Source organism: Rhinolophus sinicus, linkage group LG11, assembly GCF_036562045.2.
Source record: "Rhinolophus sinicus isolate RSC01 linkage group LG11, ASM3656204v1, whole genome shotgun sequence".
NCBI classification, from domain to species: Eukaryota; Metazoa; Chordata; class Mammalia; order Chiroptera; family Rhinolophidae; genus Rhinolophus; species Rhinolophus sinicus.
The window spans coordinates 635,516-654,816 of record NC_133760.1 but is presented as its reverse complement, the minus strand read 5'-3'; the positions used below and the strand labels follow the sequence as shown (position 1 = coordinate 654,816).

At 44.9% G+C, this 19,301-nt stretch overlaps 1 protein-coding gene across 1 annotated transcript; it reads left to right on the top strand.

Moving 5' to 3' along the window:
• Window positions 1-10,566: 10,566 nt before the first annotated feature.
• On the top strand, window positions 10,567-12,792 carry LOC109437003 (T-cell-interacting, activating receptor on myeloid cells protein 1; the record flags this gene model as incomplete). The annotated part of the gene is given in 3 exon segments (XM_019715890.2): window positions 10,567-10,711; window positions 10,846-11,136; window positions 11,448-12,792. Coding segments are annotated over 3 exon segments (762 nt in total), but the record flags the coding sequence as incomplete, so codon positions are not given.
• Between the last annotated feature and the right edge of the window lie 6,509 nt (window positions 12,793-19,301).

The window sequence follows — 19,301 nt, the reverse complement described above, 5'->3', positions numbered from 1 at the left end:
AAGCTCAGAAGTTGACCCTTCTGCAGTTGAGCCTACAGATTAGCCCCAGTCCTGGCAGGCACCGTGATCTCAGTGCTGTGTGGGTGAATCTCTGGTCCTTGGAACTAGGAGAGAATAACTGCGTTGCTTATGCCACTAATCTGTGGTAATACTGTAACACGGCAATAGGTAACCAATACACTCACTTATACCCTGCTGTGCACCGTTCCACAGAACAATGCCTGGGGCAAGGAAACGTCAAATGATTTTCTGCTAAAGGAAATGAATGGGCATTTGAAACAGAGTTGGGTTCCAATTCCCGCACCTACCTCTCCCACTTCTGCATCTTTGAGCTAGGGAGCCTGCCTTGCCATGCCTCAGTTTACCTGTTTCCAGTTCATATGGCCCAAAGAAATTTTACCACATGCAATCTGGCAGGAAGCACACTAGTTCACCTGTACAGTGAAGTAGACAAACTGGTCAAAATGTATGCGTAGGTAAATTGGGATTTACACTTTTAAGTGGCAGAGACACAAATATTTCCTGATCTAAAGGCAAAAAGCAGTGAGGGTGGCTCCGTGAGGTGGTATGGAAAAAAAGGAAGTAGAAGCTTGTGGTTTCAGAGCTTTTGATAATTTCACTTCGGGTGGTATCGTGCAGGGCGGCCTGGGGGGGGTGTCTCTGCTCCCGCTCCCCACATAAGAACGCAGGACATGGTGAGGCCAAAAAGGAACACCCACGGAGCCATAGGTAGGGAAGTCATACCACTATAGTCTCACTGGCGGCTGGGTTGGAGACACACGAAGCAGGAGCCACACTATCCGCAATCCGCTGTCTTAACTACAATCCGCGCTTGCCAGCTCAGCCACCATCTTCTTGCTAGCCCCCATTTTCTGCTAGCGTAGCCACGGCAGTTATATTAGTGGCCAATGGCTCACTGGTTACAGCTGACGGCCAACTAGCCACAGCTGATGGCCATCCGATCACAGTGGATGGCCATTTACTACCTGAGCCAACACCTTTCCATGTGAGGCCGAGCCTGGAAACTGCACTCCTGACTCTGTCCCCACAATACCCACGATGGAGTAAGAAACCTCAGCCAAGGATTCACTCTGGGTTTCCTGGTTCTGAGGTATTTTGTGAACACGGTGATGGTTTCTGACCTAAGAGAGAAAGCCCATCCATGCAGCCTTGGGATGAGAAATTTGGGACTCATTCCTGCTGTCTGGGCATCCTTTTTGTCAGGGAAACCTATTGTCATTTTAATGCCATATGTATCGCTACTATGTCATATGCTTTTCCTGTACCACACAGTAGACTCATCAGCGTTGCCATTTGGGTTCTGTACCCTGTAGCACCTGAACCCTAACTGCTATGGCTAGGGAAGAACTAGTTGGCCTGAGTCCTTAGTTCTGAGCCTGTGAGCAATGCCTAGCAACCTGAATGTTTGCCCAGGATTTCCAATATTCTCAACAGCTAAGTGCCTTCATCTCCTCAGCAGAAATTCTGTGGGCTCAAGCCATAGGCATTTACAGGGTTACCTGTTTGATGCCTGAAATCTGAGAGAGACAGAGGAGGGTGTTCTGTGAGTCAAGTTCTGCAACATAAGTGTGAGAAGAATGTGTTGCAATCAGTGACATCAAGTTCCCAGAAAATGGCAGTGGGAAAAGGGAACTGAGAGGTCAGAGGAAAGTTGTAATGGCCCACCCTCAAGTCAGGGGTGATGCTGTGACCATCCCAGCTTTTCTCCCTTCTGCAGATGGCAAAACTGAAGACAGACAGACCCCCAGACAGGCTGACGTGCCACTAGGGGGCATATGCATAAACTGCTTCCTGTCCTCTGTTGTGTAAGTCCCATGAGCAGTACATGGGGGTCTGAGAAAATAACATAATTGATGGGAGGTTATAATTGGGGATGAAAAGAAATAATAACCTCAACTGTAGTTTACTGAGTGCATATTAAATATCAGACATCTTGCCAAGATTCATACATTACCTCTAAACCAGTGCTTTCCAATTTTCTTCCTTTTTTTTACAATTATTTACCTTTTTAATTTTTTTTCTTTTCAGGTGTACAAAACAATGTAATAATTAGACATTTACACCCTTCACAAAGTGATAACCCCCAAGAAGGTGAGGGGATTAGAAAGCACAAATTGGTGGCCACAAGATTGCCACGGGGATGTGAAATACAATTTGGGGAATATAATCAATAATGTTGTAAAGATTTTGTAGGGTGCTTCCAAATTTTCAACAACTGTTGCTCCAGCAGATTTTTGCTGTGTCTCAACTACCCATAGTTCATTGGCTGGAGGTTGTTCTTAATATCGACTCAGACTTTTTGCTTCAATAAAAGTGTTTAAGATAGAAACTTTATGTCAATACTATGAATAGAGATCCAGTGTCAAATAGAAGGTACTATGAAGTACACACAATGAGAAGGAAACAATGCTACCATATTTTAACAATATACACTGTTTCTGGTCAAGCTTCTGAGCCTGAAACCTACTATTTCTTTGTTATAAAGGCAGTTGGCCATGATGGAGAGACATGGAGGCTAGCTTCTATATTGATACATCAAAGGCACTGTAAGAGTACTGACAGCATGCTGTCATGCAGTGCTTCAATGCTCTCTCCTTCCACCTATCCTCACACACAAAACCAAAGGAAGGTAGCCTAGCCCACATTTGGGAAATACCATTCTGATCCTCCCAACAACAAAAACCCTGCAAGAGAGAACTAGGTCCGCTTTTGCAGATGAGGAATCAAATCTGAGTTTGCAAACTGACCGGACTTGGCTCCGAGTACACAGGCGATGTCCAAGGAAGCCAGATTTCAACACAGAACTGCCTAGCTCCAAAAATCTTTCCAGTTAGCCATGACATTAACTTAAAAAGGACACACACGTGGGGTTCTTGGTATGCAGATATCCTACGAGTGTTTGAAAGGCCATGGTGTTGGGAAAAGCCTGAGGAGGTAAAGATGGGTGGTTCCGAATGCCCCCAGCGATGGAGCTAGGATGTAACTCAAAATGAATATTTTCAGAAATCAATAAAGCTTGACATCCACAAAAAAATCAGGAGAGGAAAACTTGCCGTGGCATCGTCCTTTGCACTTGGCTTTGTCCTGTTGCCATAATTTCGGACCCCAAGACTTCAGGCCACTCTACAGAGCATGCCTACATCAGAGGCTTGTCTTAGGAAGATGCATGTGGTCTGGAGACTCCGCTCCAGCACACACTGTCTGTGGGTCCTGGGAAACACAGGTCAACATTTAAAAGCTTCCTCACCTTTCAGGGTCAGCTTCACAATCAGGTTCAAGTATGCATGACACATAGCAAGGCATACTCCATGCTCGATAAACGGTATTCTTTATGTTTATTATTCCTTTATCATTCATTCTCCTCTTACTTGGTTAGGCACTGATTCCACTAGCAAATCCTTCCAGATGCATGTATGAAAATTTTCATTCCTTTTTGTGGCTGTATAGTATTCCATTTATGTATCTGTGTATCTATACAGTCTCTTAACATACAAACCACATTTGTTTATCCATCCACCTGTTGATCCTTTCCATACTTTGGCTATTCATTATCTGCCTCCCTTTAATGAGAAAGTTAACCTTTGCTCCTAAGTTTGTCCTTGAGAGAGAGCAAATCTCTCATACCAGACTTCCTGTTGCTTCCACAGCAATGAGGTTTCTGAGCAGGTTTCTGGTCCTCACTGGGTATGTCCTGATGAAGACAGAAATGACATCAGATGAGATACTCCGGGGCCTGAGAGTGTATGATAAATCCCGTATGACCTGGCAGTGTGTCTGACTACTATCTATCAAGCTCAACAAAGCTCTTCTTTGGGCTAACAGAGCACAGGAGACCATTGAAAGGGCACCTGTTCTCCCTCAAAGGTGTTCAGGCCCCGAGGGTCTTGAGGTGTGCATGAGGGAGTGATGGAGTGGCGGCCAGGATTTCAAGGGTTCTGCATTTTTGCAGACCTCAGAGTGTCCCATGAGCCAAGAGAGAGCACATCCTGACATGATAGAGTCCTAATATAATTTGCTCATCCAGAATTCATTTATTTTCCTTTTGGATTCCCAGTGTCTCTGGGCAGCTCATACAGCCTGCAGACTTTCTAAGTCCCTAAGACTTGACCATCTCTTGTGGAGAAGTGCCTGAGTTCACACCATCTGCTTTGCTTTTGCCATGCCACGAGGCTGATGCTTACTGATGGTCTTTGACTTGCTATGCAGAGAGCAGAAGTGGCACCTACCAGCCCACCCAACATGGTCTACTAGAAAAGGAGAAGGTCAATGCTGTGGGTTCCACTTCCTCTTTGCCAAACAGGCAGGGGACAAAGGTCCAGGTTTCCAGGGTTTTGGTGCTCAGAGACCAGGCTCTCTCTCCAGAGTTGGGATCATGCTGCCTCCCAGGTTGCAGCTTCTAGTGAGTTCAGGTGTCCACAGGTATCTGCTCTCTCAACTCTTTCCCTTTTTCCATTCTCTGTGGGTTCCCTGACTGTGAGAGAGAATTTCCTTTTCAATACCTCAAACATATCCATTACGTTCCTTTTTTGTAGTGGTAAAATATATGTAAATAATATTTATCCTTCTAACCATTTGTGAGTGTGTTTAGTTCAGCGGCATTAAATACATTCACAATGTCACGTAGCCATCATCACCCAAAACTTTATCATGCCCAACATAAACTATCACTGTTAACCAACAACCCATTTCTCCTCTTTCCCCACAGCCCCTGGCAACCTCTATTCTACTTTCTATCTCTATGAATCTGCCTGTTTGAGGCACTTTTTATAAGTGTAATCATAACAATATTTGTCCTTTTGTGTCTGGCTAATTTCACATAGCATAATGTTTTCAAAGTCCAGCCATGTCATAGCACGTGTCAGAATTTCATTCCTTTATATGGTCGAATAGTATTCCATCATCTGTGTAGATATTTTATTTATCCATTTATCATTTGATGGACACTTGGGTCTTTTCACCTTGTGTCTATTTATTACTTTCCATTTCCAAAATGTAGTATTTTTAATTGGGCCATGCAATTTTAGCACAAAGGCCTGGCAACTTTCCCCTTTTCATTCCTGAGATACAAAACTGTTTAGCCCACACAGGAGAAAAATAGGAAATCTCGTAGAAACGCAGGCTTAACCAACATCCATTGAGTTAGCTCAATCTCTTTTTTACACTAATCTTTGTAAACAGGCTTGATGTTAATTTTAAAGAGATCTTAGCACACAGGTAAAGCTGTGTCAGCCACATTCAGGCACTGATGGCAAGCTGGCTGCAAATGTCAGAGACGTACATAATCACTTTTACTCAGAAGTTTCTAAGTCAACTGATTTTGAATTTCTATGTTGCAGTTTTGATAAAATTTTTCAGATTCAGTTAAAACAGTGATTCTCCATTTTGGCTCAGTATTTGCATCACTCAGGAGACTTTGAAACTTTGCTGTCTGAGCCCCGTCCCAAACAACTCGATGCAATGCTTTTGTGGTCTGGTCTGCCCCCTGTGACGTGCAATGGCCGCCCAGGGCAGGACAATGTGGAGCCAAGATAAAGAACAACTGAGCTGGAGTATCGTACAAAGACAGCTGTATGTGGCACAGGCGAGGGAGGTGAGTTTTCCCCTTTTTGAAATATCTACTGGGATTCTTTGAGGCTTGTGTTAGGGCACCAGGCAGCAATCTTCATCCAGTTTGGAGAATCAAAAGATGAAATGACATAATGGCAAAGATGGGTCAGAAACTTTTCAGTTTTAAGGCTGATGTTGACGTAATAAGACTCACTCCAGCTTTGATCGAGCCCTCACCAAATGGACGCTGGCGATGATGGGGAGGTTTGGGAATGGACGTATGGGGAGGTTGCATCCTCTCACATTCTTGTGTCTCAAAACTATTGCTATCTCTAAACCATTGTCATTTTCAAAATGGTTGATGTGAGAATACCTGGTTTCATTTCATGAATGTGGTGCTGGCATTAAACCTGTGGGTCACGTGAGAGGATAAAAGGGACATATTGGAGCAAAGATGCCACCACCCACATCAAGCTTTCCTTCCCCCGTGGTTGTAAAACTGAAGACGAGTCCTTAGAACAGCCAGTATGGTCCCTGAATTCCTTTTCCTCCTCTGCTTTGGTAAGTTTCTTAGGATTGATATATTGGAATTCGAGACAAGGGTAGATTGACTAATTGAGAGATGTGAAGAATACAACAGAAATAACAATGTGGTGTATATTTATTGATTGCTTCATACATGACAGGAGCCGTGCTGCATGCTTTACAGCCACTTACAAATCAAGTGTTTTTCAATATGTGAATATGTACATTCTCATTCGTGATGGTGCACGATGCTTACAATACCTTCGTGTATTTAACAATGTATTGACCCCGAGTCAACACCTTTTCTTTAAATGCATTTATTTGCAAATGGAAACCTAGTAAGACTTTAAATAATCCAGTGTCATCTGCAAAAAAAAAAAAAGGTTACTATGAAAAAAATAATACAATGGAAAGGCAATACAATGGAGGAACGTTAGGAATTCTAACCTTATGCTGTCCATTGTCAAGTTCCTGAGCCCATGGATGACTGTTTCCCTGTCACAGAGATTAGTCAGTGATAGACAGGTAATAACGTCCACCGTCAACTGTGCTTTTCTCCTTTCTGTGATCAAAAGGGCGTAACGTGGTCTGAAAGGGCACTAACCTTCTCATGCCATGATTAATGCTATAGAATCCGGTCACTGCACCATCTAACATCATCCCCCAGACCGCCGCTGGGAAATACCCCTCGGATCCTTCCAAACAACCTGTGTGATGGGAACGGGCCCCCAGTGACAAGTGAGGCCCCTGAGACTGAAGGCTGAGGAGCCTGCAAAGAGCGAGCAAAAAAGTCATAATGCAAGCCCAGCCGGTCCGCCTCCAAAGTCACTACTGTTTCCACTCGGCTGTAACAGGAAATTAAGAGGGATACAGGTATGGGGTCTTCTGAACTGCAATGTCCTTGGGCTGTGTGAACAGACACTGGGCTGGGGAAATTCTAAGGACATGAAAGAGGAGGGTGTCACTCCGCTGGGTGAGAGACCAGTCACCAAAGAGCACCTGTTATCTGATGCCATTCCTGTGAACGTCCAGAAGAGGGCAGTCTATAGAGACAGAAAGTTGATTAGTGGTTGTTGAGGGCTGGGAGAAGCAGAAGAGGGAAGAGACAAGTAAAGAGTATGGGATGTCACTGGGAGGCCCTGACCATGCTTGAAAGTTGACTGTGTGATGTGTGCACATATGTGTGAACATAGGAAAGCCATTGAACCGCACACGGTAAATGGGTGGATTCTGTGGTATGTGAATTATATCTCAATAAAGCTGTTTATAAATGTCCCTGGGTGTAGAGCTGGGTGCACTCAGGATGTCTGTTCACAGTTGCCAAGGAACCCCGGTTTCTTCATTCAGGGACAGTGTGTGGTGCCTGTCCTGGTTTGGTCACAGTGACTTAGCTCTCAGCCTTCACCCTATTTCCCCGATGCCGAGGCTCCACATAGTCCACAGGGCTTTCTTTCTACCAGAGCCCCACCTGGGCAAAAGCAAGAGCCTCCCTTCTCAGGCTCTCTGACCGTGTTTCTGGGGAAGTCACATGTGTTTTGGAGTCTCTCCCCCTGCACAGGCTGTTTGAGCTGCCTTTGAAATACATGACGAGAGCTAGGGCTGATATCCGTATCTGTACAGGGGATAATGAGAGCGATCTGTAGGGCTGTCTTTATGATTAGAGACCATATGTGTGTAGTAAGTCTTGTTATTTCCATGGGAGAATGAACCCTTTTATCATCACCTCTCCTTCCCTTGGCTCGGGCACTACTTCTGTTGGAAATTTCCCCAGACCGTTCTCCATCATGTCAGTGGACAAAGTATATCCCTTCCTTCTCCTATCCTTCAGCGCTGTGTCCCTGTTGTCAGGTCCTGAGGCACCTCTTGTAAGAATTCTGAGATGACTCTCCTCTTATCTCGGGGTAGGTGATGTGCAAAGATGAAATGAGACGAGACCAGACAAGATGAGATGTCCTGTGGTGGGTGAGCTGATAAGCAGCCAGGTGGCTCAATTCTGTGCCCCACTGTATCCTTCCAAGTACACTGGGCAAAGCTCAAGCCTCAGAGGGTCACCCCCACTCGAGGGAGTTACAGGGTCCCTGTCCTCATCAGCAGTGTCAGCAGACAGAGGGGCTGGTGTCCAAGGAGCAGGACTTGAGTGTCTGAATATTTTAGAATCTTGCTTGATACTCAGCCAGGTGATGTCACATTGACAGCATGGTGTTCTGTAGGGATTCACTTAAAACTGCTTCTTGATGCCTTCTGATGAGAGCTCTTCTTGTCTAAGTTTACTTCATAGCTCAAGCCGGATGCTCACACCATAGTCCCTCTCTGCCCTGACCTTCCAACAGCCATGGACAACTTAAGGAGGCTTCATATTCTTTGACTCTCTGAGACATCAACTCAGTCCCACAGAGGAGACTTCATCTCACCAGTAGATGTGCTCACTGTGCTCCATGATGTTAGAGGATGTTGGTGTTTGACGTTGGTCTCCTTCTATCCAGTTACAGTAACATCTGAAGTGGCACTGTCCTGTCCACCAGCGTGGGAAGGCTCTGCTCCGTGGGCTCCACCCACTCTGCAGAGGTAGGCCGGGGAACAGAGATCCAAGCCCCAGGGCTCTGATGCTCAGGGACCAAGCTCTCTGTCCAGAGCTGGGGTCACGCTGCTCCCAGGAGACTCTGAGTGAGTTCAGGTGTCAAGGCGTCTGCTCTCTACGCTTTTCCTTTCCCGTTCTCCATGGTCACGCTGACTGGTTAGACACTTCAGTCTAGTTCTATGGCACAATGCACTGCCTTCCCTTTTTCAGACTGTAACATTTAATTTTCTGGACATATCCATGTGTTTGTAGCAGAAAGCCTGGTAACTTCTTTTTTCCCCCTTGAAACACCAATGTTCCTCCATACAGGAAAAACAGAGGAACTTTCGTTCTTAGAAATACATGTCTAACTAAACTTCTTGTTAAGTTAATATCTCTATTATCATAATATTTGTGTTCAGGCATGATATTCTCATGTGAATTTAGCACACAGGCAAAAAGTTGACTACCCCCCTTGGCATTTCAAAAAGGAAGAAAATTGACTTTGGTGAACATACAAAGCAATATACAGATGATGTATTATAGAATTTTACAGTTGAAACCAATATAATTTTACTAACAAATATCACCCCAATAAATTTAAATGAACGAACGAATGAATGAATGAATAAAGGATGGCTGTGAATGGTCAGAGATGTGTGTAATCACTTTCACTTGGAAGTTTGTTTATCAACCAGTTGATTTTGAGTATCTTTTACGGGCCTTGAGAGTGTTTGCCCCAGTTCAGTTGGAGCGGTGGTTCTCCACATTGGCTACAAACTTCTATCACTTGTATCAGACATCAAAAAGTACTGATGTCTGAGCACCATTTGAAGACTCTGATTTATTTTCCTGTGGTTTGGTCTGCCCACTGGACTTTTTAATTAGCTCCCCAGGGAAGCCCAGTGTGCAGGCAAAGTTAAGAACCATTGGTTGGAATATCCTACAAATGAAGGTGTATGGGAGACAGGGGAGAAAGTATGTCTTCCCCTTTTCTGGAATATCGTTTGGCTTTTTTAAGACTTATTTTAGGGCACCAAACACTGAACTGTCTCATGTGGATATCAAGGGATGAAAACACATAATGGCTAAAACTGGATCACAAACCTTTAAAGACTAAAGCCAAGGTGGTCACAGCTAGCACTAGGCCATGACAGAGCTTCCTCTGTGTCTCAGCCAATTCCTTACCCCACCCAATGGATGTGGGTCATTATGGTGTGAGGTAGGTATGGGGTCAAGCTGGTGGGAGGAAGACAGGAAGGTATTGTAGGGTTGCATCTTTTTACACCCTGGTAGGATCTCTCAATCATGCTTCAACTGGAGCATCTCATCAGTCAATGTGCATTTCTGGAGGTCCTACTATGGGTCAGGACCTGTGAAAACACTGGGGATAATAAGGTGAATAGCATGGAGTCCTTGCCTTCCAGCTACTTACATTTAGTAACATCTTGTGTCCCCCATAGCATGAGATACATAATTTTCTATGAACTCTCTTTAAAAATTACAACCAAATGGTTCTGTCTTAATTTACGTTACCCAAGGCACCAAAATAGCCTTTAATATGAGGGTTCTTCTATCACAGATGAGTGTCAGGAGATTCAGGCCTACTCAGGGCCTCAGGCCACAGGCCTGTCACCAGGCTTTCATAATCTCCCTCATGATTTATGCCTCTCACCCAAGACTGAGAGATGTAGAAAACAACACAGACCCTAACAGAAATGGTAAGACTAAGAGAGGACCAAGACAGAAGATGAAAACCAGAGGATTTGTGGAATTTTGCGGGAATAGGAAAGGCCCTGGAGCCTTGGAGGTGACAGCAGCATAGAGAACCTCTGTGAGAATCATGGAGGAGCTCAGAGCAGAGCTGAAGCCAGATTCCAGTGTGGGGAAAATGAGAACTCCCATATGCATGACCTAGAGGGGTCCATCCTCAGCAAGAGCCCCTGGGATGGTCCCTTAGAGATTGGAGCCGGCTGAAGACGTGGGCTCCAGGGAGGAGCTCATGTCTCACGGACAATTCCTCTGCAGGGCTCTGTGTTGGCCAAGGAGACATAAGAAATGGTGAGTGTTTCTTCAGTTAAACCCTCCTCCATCCTCCACCCCCAAAGGCCCCAGTTCCCCCTTTCCATTCTTTAAATGGGCTTCCGAGAGCAGTGAGGGAACCAAATCAAGCCCTGGACTCTGCTTCCTTCCAGAGTCACTTCCCAGGCCCTCCATCAGTGCCTGGCCCAGCTCGGTGGTTCCTGCCAACAGCCAAGTGGCACTGCGATGCTCAGCTCCTACCAAGGATGGAAAGTTTGGTCTCAGAAAGAACGGACACCCTGTGAGGTCCGTGCCATCTCCTGACTCCCCAGGGGGCCTGGCTGAGTTTCACCTCGCTGATCTAAAAACCAGTAATGCCGGAGAGTACGCCTGTGAATACTACCGAAGAGGGAGCCGCCACATAGGGTCACCGCCCAGTGATGTCCTTTTACTACTAGTGACAGGTGGGGACAGGGTGCTCAGAATGACGTACGGCCTTCCCAGCACAGGGATGAGGGAGGATGAGAGGGGCCAGGGGGTCTCATCTCCCGTGTGGCTGGGGACGGGGAGATGGACAGAGACAGGAACAGAGTTGATGACCTTGGCTTCAGCCAGGGCTTGTAGGAGGGAAATCGCCTTCCTGGAATCAGAGCACAAAGAGGGTGAGATCAGGCGCCCGTCACTTCCCACACTCCCTGGGAACCCTGCCAGGAGGACAAGGCTGAGGGGGACCCAAGGCTTCTCCTCATGACCTCACAGCCTCCTTCTCTGACAGGAGACTTCCAGAAACCTTCCCTCCAAGCCCACAGAAGGGGTAAGGTGACCGCAGGAGAAAAGGTGACCCTGAAGTGCCAGACGCCAGAGCATTTGACTGAGTCTACAACGTTTGCTCTACTGAAGAAAGGAACTTCAACACCCGTATAGCGCCAGAGTCCAGCAGGAAAGGAGACAGACTTCTCCCTTCACAATGTGACAGTCAGTGACACTGGGAACTACAGCTGTGTGTACTTCCAGACAAGGGCTCCTTTCTGGGCCTCAGAGCCCAGTGACCAACTTGCGATCTGGGTGACAGGTATTCTGTACGATTTTGAGGACTTTTAAAAAATATAAATAGATCATTTGATCTGTCATTCTGATTCTCATTTCCTAATTTCCACTCCTTTGTTTTTCTTCATTCTTGGATGATTTCTCATGCTGTTCTTCACAATTATCAGTTCCACCATTGTCACAATTCCTCCCACCAGTCTCTGTATCTATTAAAGTTTTGATTTAGCTTGGCGACAGTGATTTATTCCCAACAATTCTCTCGTTCTCAGAAGTGATGTTCCACAGCCTTTTGCTTCAGGGAGATGGGTGCAATGTCTTTTTAAAAAATCTCACGGCACCTCCTGGGAGAATTTGTCTGAGAGTCTCTTGTTTCCTGCCACGACACACTCTACGTTTCAGCTCTGGCATTCTCTTTTTTGCTGTTGTCTCCCCATATGGTCAGTGACTGTTCCGTAATTAGATCAAGGTCAGTATGGTCAGTGTTGAGAGGTGAATGGAGCTCCATGACCCTGGGGGGTCATTATGTATTTCTCCCCATGGATTCTGCCTTCAGGGAACATTGCTGTTGACGGGTTCAAAGGCACATTTCACAGGAGTTGGGATGAGTGAGATGAGGTGATACAAATGCAGGCTTCTCTTCAGGAACTGGGGCCAATGGTAAGCTGAATGGTGAGCCCTTCCTGAGAGAAGCTGAATACACAATGGTCCATATACTTACCATGTTTCCCCAAAATTAAAGACCTAGCCAGACCCTCAGCTCTAATGCATCTTTTGGAGCAAAAATTAATATAAGACCCGGTATTATATTATATTAGTATATTATATTATAAAGACCTGGTCTTGTATTATAGTAAAATAAGACCCGGTCTTATACTAATTTCAGTTCCAAAAGATGCATTAAAGCATATTGTCTGGCTAGGTTTTATTTTCAGGGAACCACGGAATCTACTAAACTCAAAGTTTCCTAAGCTCACTGCATGCCGCTTCTGGCATGAAGTTCTGTGCTCTGAGAAAGGGTACTGATGCAGCCACGGAATTTCAGTGCCCTGCGGAGCAACACTGGCCCTTTGTGTTGATCAAATTTCTAGGATATGGAGGGAGAAGGGAAAAAGGAATGCAGAAAGGTTTGAATGAGACAAAGAGCAAATAAATGAAGAAGAGAGATAGGCAGAGGAAATATAAAGCAGATGAAGAAAGAACTGCTGCAACTCTCATAAAATCCTACATTCTGTTTCCAGTGACTAAAACTTTTGTGAAGGTACAGCTGACCACTGGCCAGGAAATACAGTGGGCACATGAGGGTCACATTGGGCAGATCCATTGAGAAAGAGGAGTATCAGTGGTGACCCCTTTGTCTTCCAGTTTTCCCTGGTGCCACATCAAGAGATTTCACCAAGAGTAACCTCATCCGACTGGCCATAATTATGGTTACCTTGGGAGCTTTCCCGGCTGAAGCCTGGCTTGGCCAGAAGGAGTCTAGTCTCCACATGGATCCAAGTGAAACTGAGCACTTCTCTTTTTTGTGGGCTGCTGTAGTGACATGGAGTTCTTTAAACACCAAACTCTGCCATGGGGACTTACATTTTGCATTATGGACACGAATAGAATTTTAGGGGCAATTTTTCTTCACCGGGAGTGACGGTTCTGATCACTGTAGGAATATGTAGAACCTCTTTTCCTTTCTCATTAAACAGCAGTGAAGAACCAATCGCTGTGGAAGCAGCACAGGTACTATCCATAACACCCCTTCAAACATCCTAGACGAGGAGGATAAGGACAAGGGGCAGCTCTTCCTGGTGGACAACCTGTGTTTGGAGGCTGTGAGGAAAAACATTATTCCTCTTCCTCCCTTCCCTGATCTCAGGTCTATTCTTCTCTACCCACAGGCCCCACAGCTGCCCAGGGGGACAATGAGTGCTGATCGAGCCAGACCTGCTGAATCGGAGCAGTTCCACGGAACCTGGATTCTCGGTTCTACTGACACTGTAGGAAGGACAAGATGACGGCTTTCTTCTTCCTGTGCTGTTCACCTGGGGCAGACGACAGGACCGAGCAGGCAGACTCATCTAACACGTTTTGTGTGACTTGGAAAATACTTAAAACCTCAGAGTCAGGCTGGGTTGCACATACAGTCTTATCTGCAGGAACTGTTCTTCCAGTGAAAAGTGGGGAAAGATAACTTCCTGTATAATATTTATTACTTCTGCTTCATTCTCGTTTGTGCTTCAGGACCAGCAACTGGTCAAATGTTGAAGTTTCTGTATTTATCAAACATGTCACATGCATGTGCATGTGTGATTTTTTAAAATTTTTATTGAATTTATTGGGGTGACATTGGTTAACAGAATTATAGAAAAATATAGGTTTCAAGTGTACAATTATATAATACATCATTTATATATTGCAATGTGTGTTCACCACCCAGAGTCAGTTCTCCTTCCATCACCGTATATTTGACCCCCTTCACCATCTTCCCCGATAGAGAGAGGACCATTCTTTGGTCAAGGGTATACGAGTAGCTGTGCTCCCGTCCTAGAACCTCCAAACAAGCTCTCAAACATGTCTTTTAAATTTTGTTTCTTAAACTCCTAACCTTTTACCTAATTTGGAAGAATTCCACTCTGTATCATAGATCAATTTGCTCTTGAGTTGTCCCCAGCAGTCCTGGTACAGGTGTAAAATGTCATCATTATATTTTCAACATCTGTTGTTTCTTGTTTATAACCTTGGTTTTATATAAATGCTCATTCTCAGTTTAGAATTATCCCCTCTCTTATAACTCTGGAGATAAGCTTATGAAAATCAAGTTCTGATTGTAATATAAATGATTCTCTCAAATAAGTTTGTTTCATGAACTGCCTTTCACTGTGCTGGCTTCCATCAGATCACGGATGAATCTAGTTTCTTCTCCCACTGTTAGGGACATCTGTGACCCTCCTGTCATGGCTGCAGTGTATACGATCAGATAAGGAAGCCTGTTTCTGCCCACTGCACTTCTCATGGTGTGAAAGATGACTGCAGCTCTTTCTCAGCTGCATATCTTGTCGCTGAACTCAGTGTGGAGGCTCCAGGTATCTTCAGGCACAAGGAGAAGTTTTCTGTCCCTTCCACTCAATTAGTAAAACTCAGGGCTACTTCTAATAGACCCCCTTTGGCTGCTATCTAGCCAACTGTAGTCAAAATGGACAGAAGTCTGGGTGTATAGCCAGGATGGGTGTAATATCATCAAAGAGACACTGGTTGCTCACTCTACAAACACGTCTTGCAGCAGTCTCCACCTCGGCCACCCACGGAACAGCGTCAGCGATGCTCCCACTCCCGAATGTGTGGCTGTCCATGTCGATTTTAGATTGTGTTTTTCCTCTTCAATCAGATCCCACTTTTTTTTTTTAAAGATTTTATTGGGGAAGGGGAACAGGACTTTATTGGGGAACAGTGTGCACCTCCAGGCTTTTTTTTTTTTTCCAAGTTGTTGTCCTTTCAGTCTTAGTTGTGGAGGGTGCAGCTCAGCCTCAGGTCTAGTTGCCGTTTTCTAGTTGCAGGGGGCACAGCCCACCATCCCTTGTGGGAGTCGAACCGGCAACCTTGTGGTTGAGAGGACGCGCTCCAACCAACTGAGCCATCCGGGAGGCAGCTCAGCTCAAGGTGCCGTGTTCAAATTTAGTTGCAGGGGGCACTGCCCACCATCCCTTGCAGGACTCGAGGAACCGAACTGGCAACCCTGTGGTTGAGAGCTCACTGGCCCATGTGGGAATCGAACCGGCAGCCCCAGGAGTCAGGAGCACGGAGCCCCAACCGCCCAAGCCACTGGGCCGGCCCCAGATCCCACTTTTAAACTTCTTATTTTGAAATCATTGCATTCACAGGAAGTTGCACAAATAGTACAGCTACTTGTACTTCACCCATCTTCTCCCCATAGTTCCATTATGCATCCATTACAATACCAAAACCCAGGAGTAGACATGAGTACAATGTGCATCTACAGTTGTATGTCACTTTGTCACATGTTTAGATTCATGTAGCCGCCCGCACAATCAACCTACTGATCCAGTCCACCACCACGAAGATGCTCCTCATGCTTTCCCTTCACAGCCAGACCCCTCTGCTACCAACACCGTTCTTCAACCCTGGCAGGCACTACTTGTTCTGCCCCTAAAATTGTGTCATTTTAAAAATGTTATGTTAATGAGATCAGACAGCATGTGTTTGTTTTTGATGCTATGTTATCTACACAACCAAAGCATGTGAGGCTTTGAGATTTTTTTTCCTGCTAACACAATGCCCTTGAGATCCGTCCATGTTATTGTAGTATCAAGTCTGTTATTTTCATTGCTGAGTAGTGTTCCATGGTGTGGATATGTCATAGTTTAACTATTCACCTGTTGAAGGACTTTTTGAATGTTTCAAGTGTGGGGCTATTGCAAATAAAGCTGACATGAACATTTATGTACAGAATTTTGTGTGGATGTAAAATTTCATTTATGTGGGTAAATAACCAAGATTGAGATTTCTGGGTCGTGTAGAAAGTGCACATTGAATTTTATATAAAATGACCAAATTATTTTACACAATGGCTGTACCATTTCAATTCCCAGAAGCAATGTATGAGAGATATACTTTTGTTGCGTCCAGCGCAACACGGCAGTGAGGGTGCGAGAAGGGGCAGTTTGGGTCTAACTTGATCAAACACTCATCGTCCCCCTGGGCAGCTGTGGGGCCTGTGGGAAGGACAGACCTGAGATCAGGGAACCGAAGACGATGAAGAATATTATTAGCCCTGGCCTCCAAACACAGTCTGTCCACCAGCAGGGAAACGACCCCCACTCCTCATCCTCCATATCTAGGGGTGTTTGAAAAGGTATGCTAGTACTTGATTTTTTCTTCTTCCACACTTACGGGGGGTTTTAACTTGTGTTTGATGGGAAAGGAAACTCGATGCTAAGTGTTCCTATAATCAGTAGAGCTGTCCCATGTAGTCACACAGCAGCCTAGCCGACTGTCCCCCCGTGTCTTTCCTTAAGGAAAGAAAAGTCTGTGAGACTGTGCCTTTTTGGGACTTTGCTTATTTCTGTTTTACACCTTATGTCTCTCTGTCTGGTCCCCAAAAGATGGTTTGCAGCCAAAGACGGGTAAGATATCTCACGGGAGATACAACCTAAGCCAGGCGGAACCGAGTGGGGACCCCCAATGAGCTGCCTTAGAAGACCCAAAAAGGAACCTTGCCTCCCCCTCCCCCCTGCCTGGGAAAAGCCATTGCTGACTCTGGCTTTCCTCTCTCACCTGATTATGAGAGAAGTCATGAGGGCAATAAAGATCAGCTCTGTCTACTTATCTCAACGGAACTGTTACTACATGAGAGACTTGTCCCTGGGAGGATACATATCGTAATTAAGACATCATGGGACTTTATGCTTCGGCTGTTAACAGACAAAGGGTGATTGAAATAAACATTCTTTCTGCTATGATGTATGAGTCTCACAGACCGTGTAAGAAACAATGTTACTTTCTTGTATTTGTATGAATGTCAATAAAAGCCACCAGTCGGCCCGATTCGAGGCTCCAGTCTCTGGTGACTGTGAGACCCCTTGGCCCTCTGATACTTAACTGCATTAAGTCTCTGTTTCTTTCTTTCTTAAAACTTAACGTAAAGCCGCCCCTTCTCGTTCCCTCACTGCCTGTGGTGCTCTGGACGCGACAGTCCCACATGGTAAAGAAATATCCCACCTAAAACGCTATTGGTCTTCCTGTTGAGAAACACAGGAAGTCTCCATGGTGAAGTTTGGTGTTTAAAGAACCCCGTGTCACTACAACAGCCCACGAAAAAGAGAAGTGCTCAGTGTTTCACCTGGATCCATGTAGAGACTTCTTCTAGCTAAGCCAGGCTTCAACCAGGAAAGCTCTTGTAAATAAGCAGAAACATGGCAGCCAGACCCAGTCGGGTTAGGTTAACCTAGGTATGATGTGGCACCTGAGGAAACAGAAAGAGACAAGGGGGTCACCATTGATACCCCTCCTTCTTCATGGATCTGCCCAATGTGACCTTCACGTGCCCACAGTATTTCCTGGCCAGTGTGGTCAGCTGTACATTCAAAAAAGTTTTAATCACTGGAAACAAAATGTAGGATTTTGTGAGAGTTGTAGTGGTTCTTTCTTCATCTGCTTTCCTTTATATTCTCTCTGCCTTATCTCTATCTTCCTTCACTTAGTTGCTCTTTATCTCATTTCCACCTTTCCTCATTTCCTTTTCCCCTTCTCCCTCTATATATTATGAATTAGTCTTAGGAGCAACACAAAGACTGCACACACTTTTACTCATTTTCTAGGGCTCCCTTAACAAAGTACCACAAACTGCGTGTGGCTTAAAACAACAGAAATTTATTATCTCACAGTTCTGGAGCTTAGAAGTCTACAATCAAGATGTTGACAGGGAAATACTTTCTCCAAAGACTCTATGGAGAGATCGTTCCTTGCCTCTTCCAGCTTCTGGAAGCCCGAGGTGTTACTTGACCTGTGGTAGCAATCCAGTCTCTGCCTGTGTCTTCACATGGCTGTCTTCCCTCTGTGTGTCTGCCTCTGCATCTGCTCTTTATTTCATAAGGACACCAGTCATACTGGGTAAGAGTCTTCCTTAATCCAGTGTGATCTCATGTGAACTTAACTAATTATATCTGCAAAGACCAAATAATGCTATTTCCAAACAAGATCACATTCACAGGTACTGGGAGTTAGGACTATAGAGTACCTTTGTTTGGGGGGAAAAAATCACCCCATCATAGCTCCAACAGAATGCTGAAGCCCAGTCGCTGGCCCTGTATCATCCTCATAGCACAAAACTTAACTTTATGAAGGCAGGGAGAGCAAGAATTTTGAAGTTTGTCCAAAAAAACAAACAACCCAATTAAAAAATGGGCAGAGGATATGAAGAGACATTTTTCTAAGGAGGACATACAGATGGCAAACAGACATATGAAAAAATGCTCAACCTCACTAATCATTAGAGAAATGCAAATAAAAACCACAATGAGATACCACCTCACCCCAGTCAAAATGGCTATCATCAATAAATCAACAAACAACAAGTGCTGGCATGGATGTGGAGAAAAGGGAACCCTTGTGCACTGTTGGTGGGATTGCAGATTGGTGCAGCCACTATGGAAAACAATATGGAGTTATCTCAAAAATCTGAAAATGGAACTACCTTATGATCCAGCAATTCCACTCCTAGGTGTCTATCCGGAGAAATCCAAAATTCTAATTCAAAAAAAATGTATGCACCCCTATACACAATAGCCAAGACATGGAAACAACCAAAATGCCCATCGGTAGATGACTGGATTAAGAAACTGTGGTACATTTATACAATGGAGCATTATACAGCCATAAAGAAGAAAGAAATCTTACCATTTGCAATAAAATGGATGGACCTAGAGAACATTATGTTAAGTAAAATAAGTCAGACAGAGAAAGACAAATACCATATAATCTCACTTATATGTGGAATCTAAAGAAAAGAATAAATGAATGAACTAATCAGAAACAGTCTCAGAGACATAGAGGAAAAACTGAGGGTTGCTAGATGGGA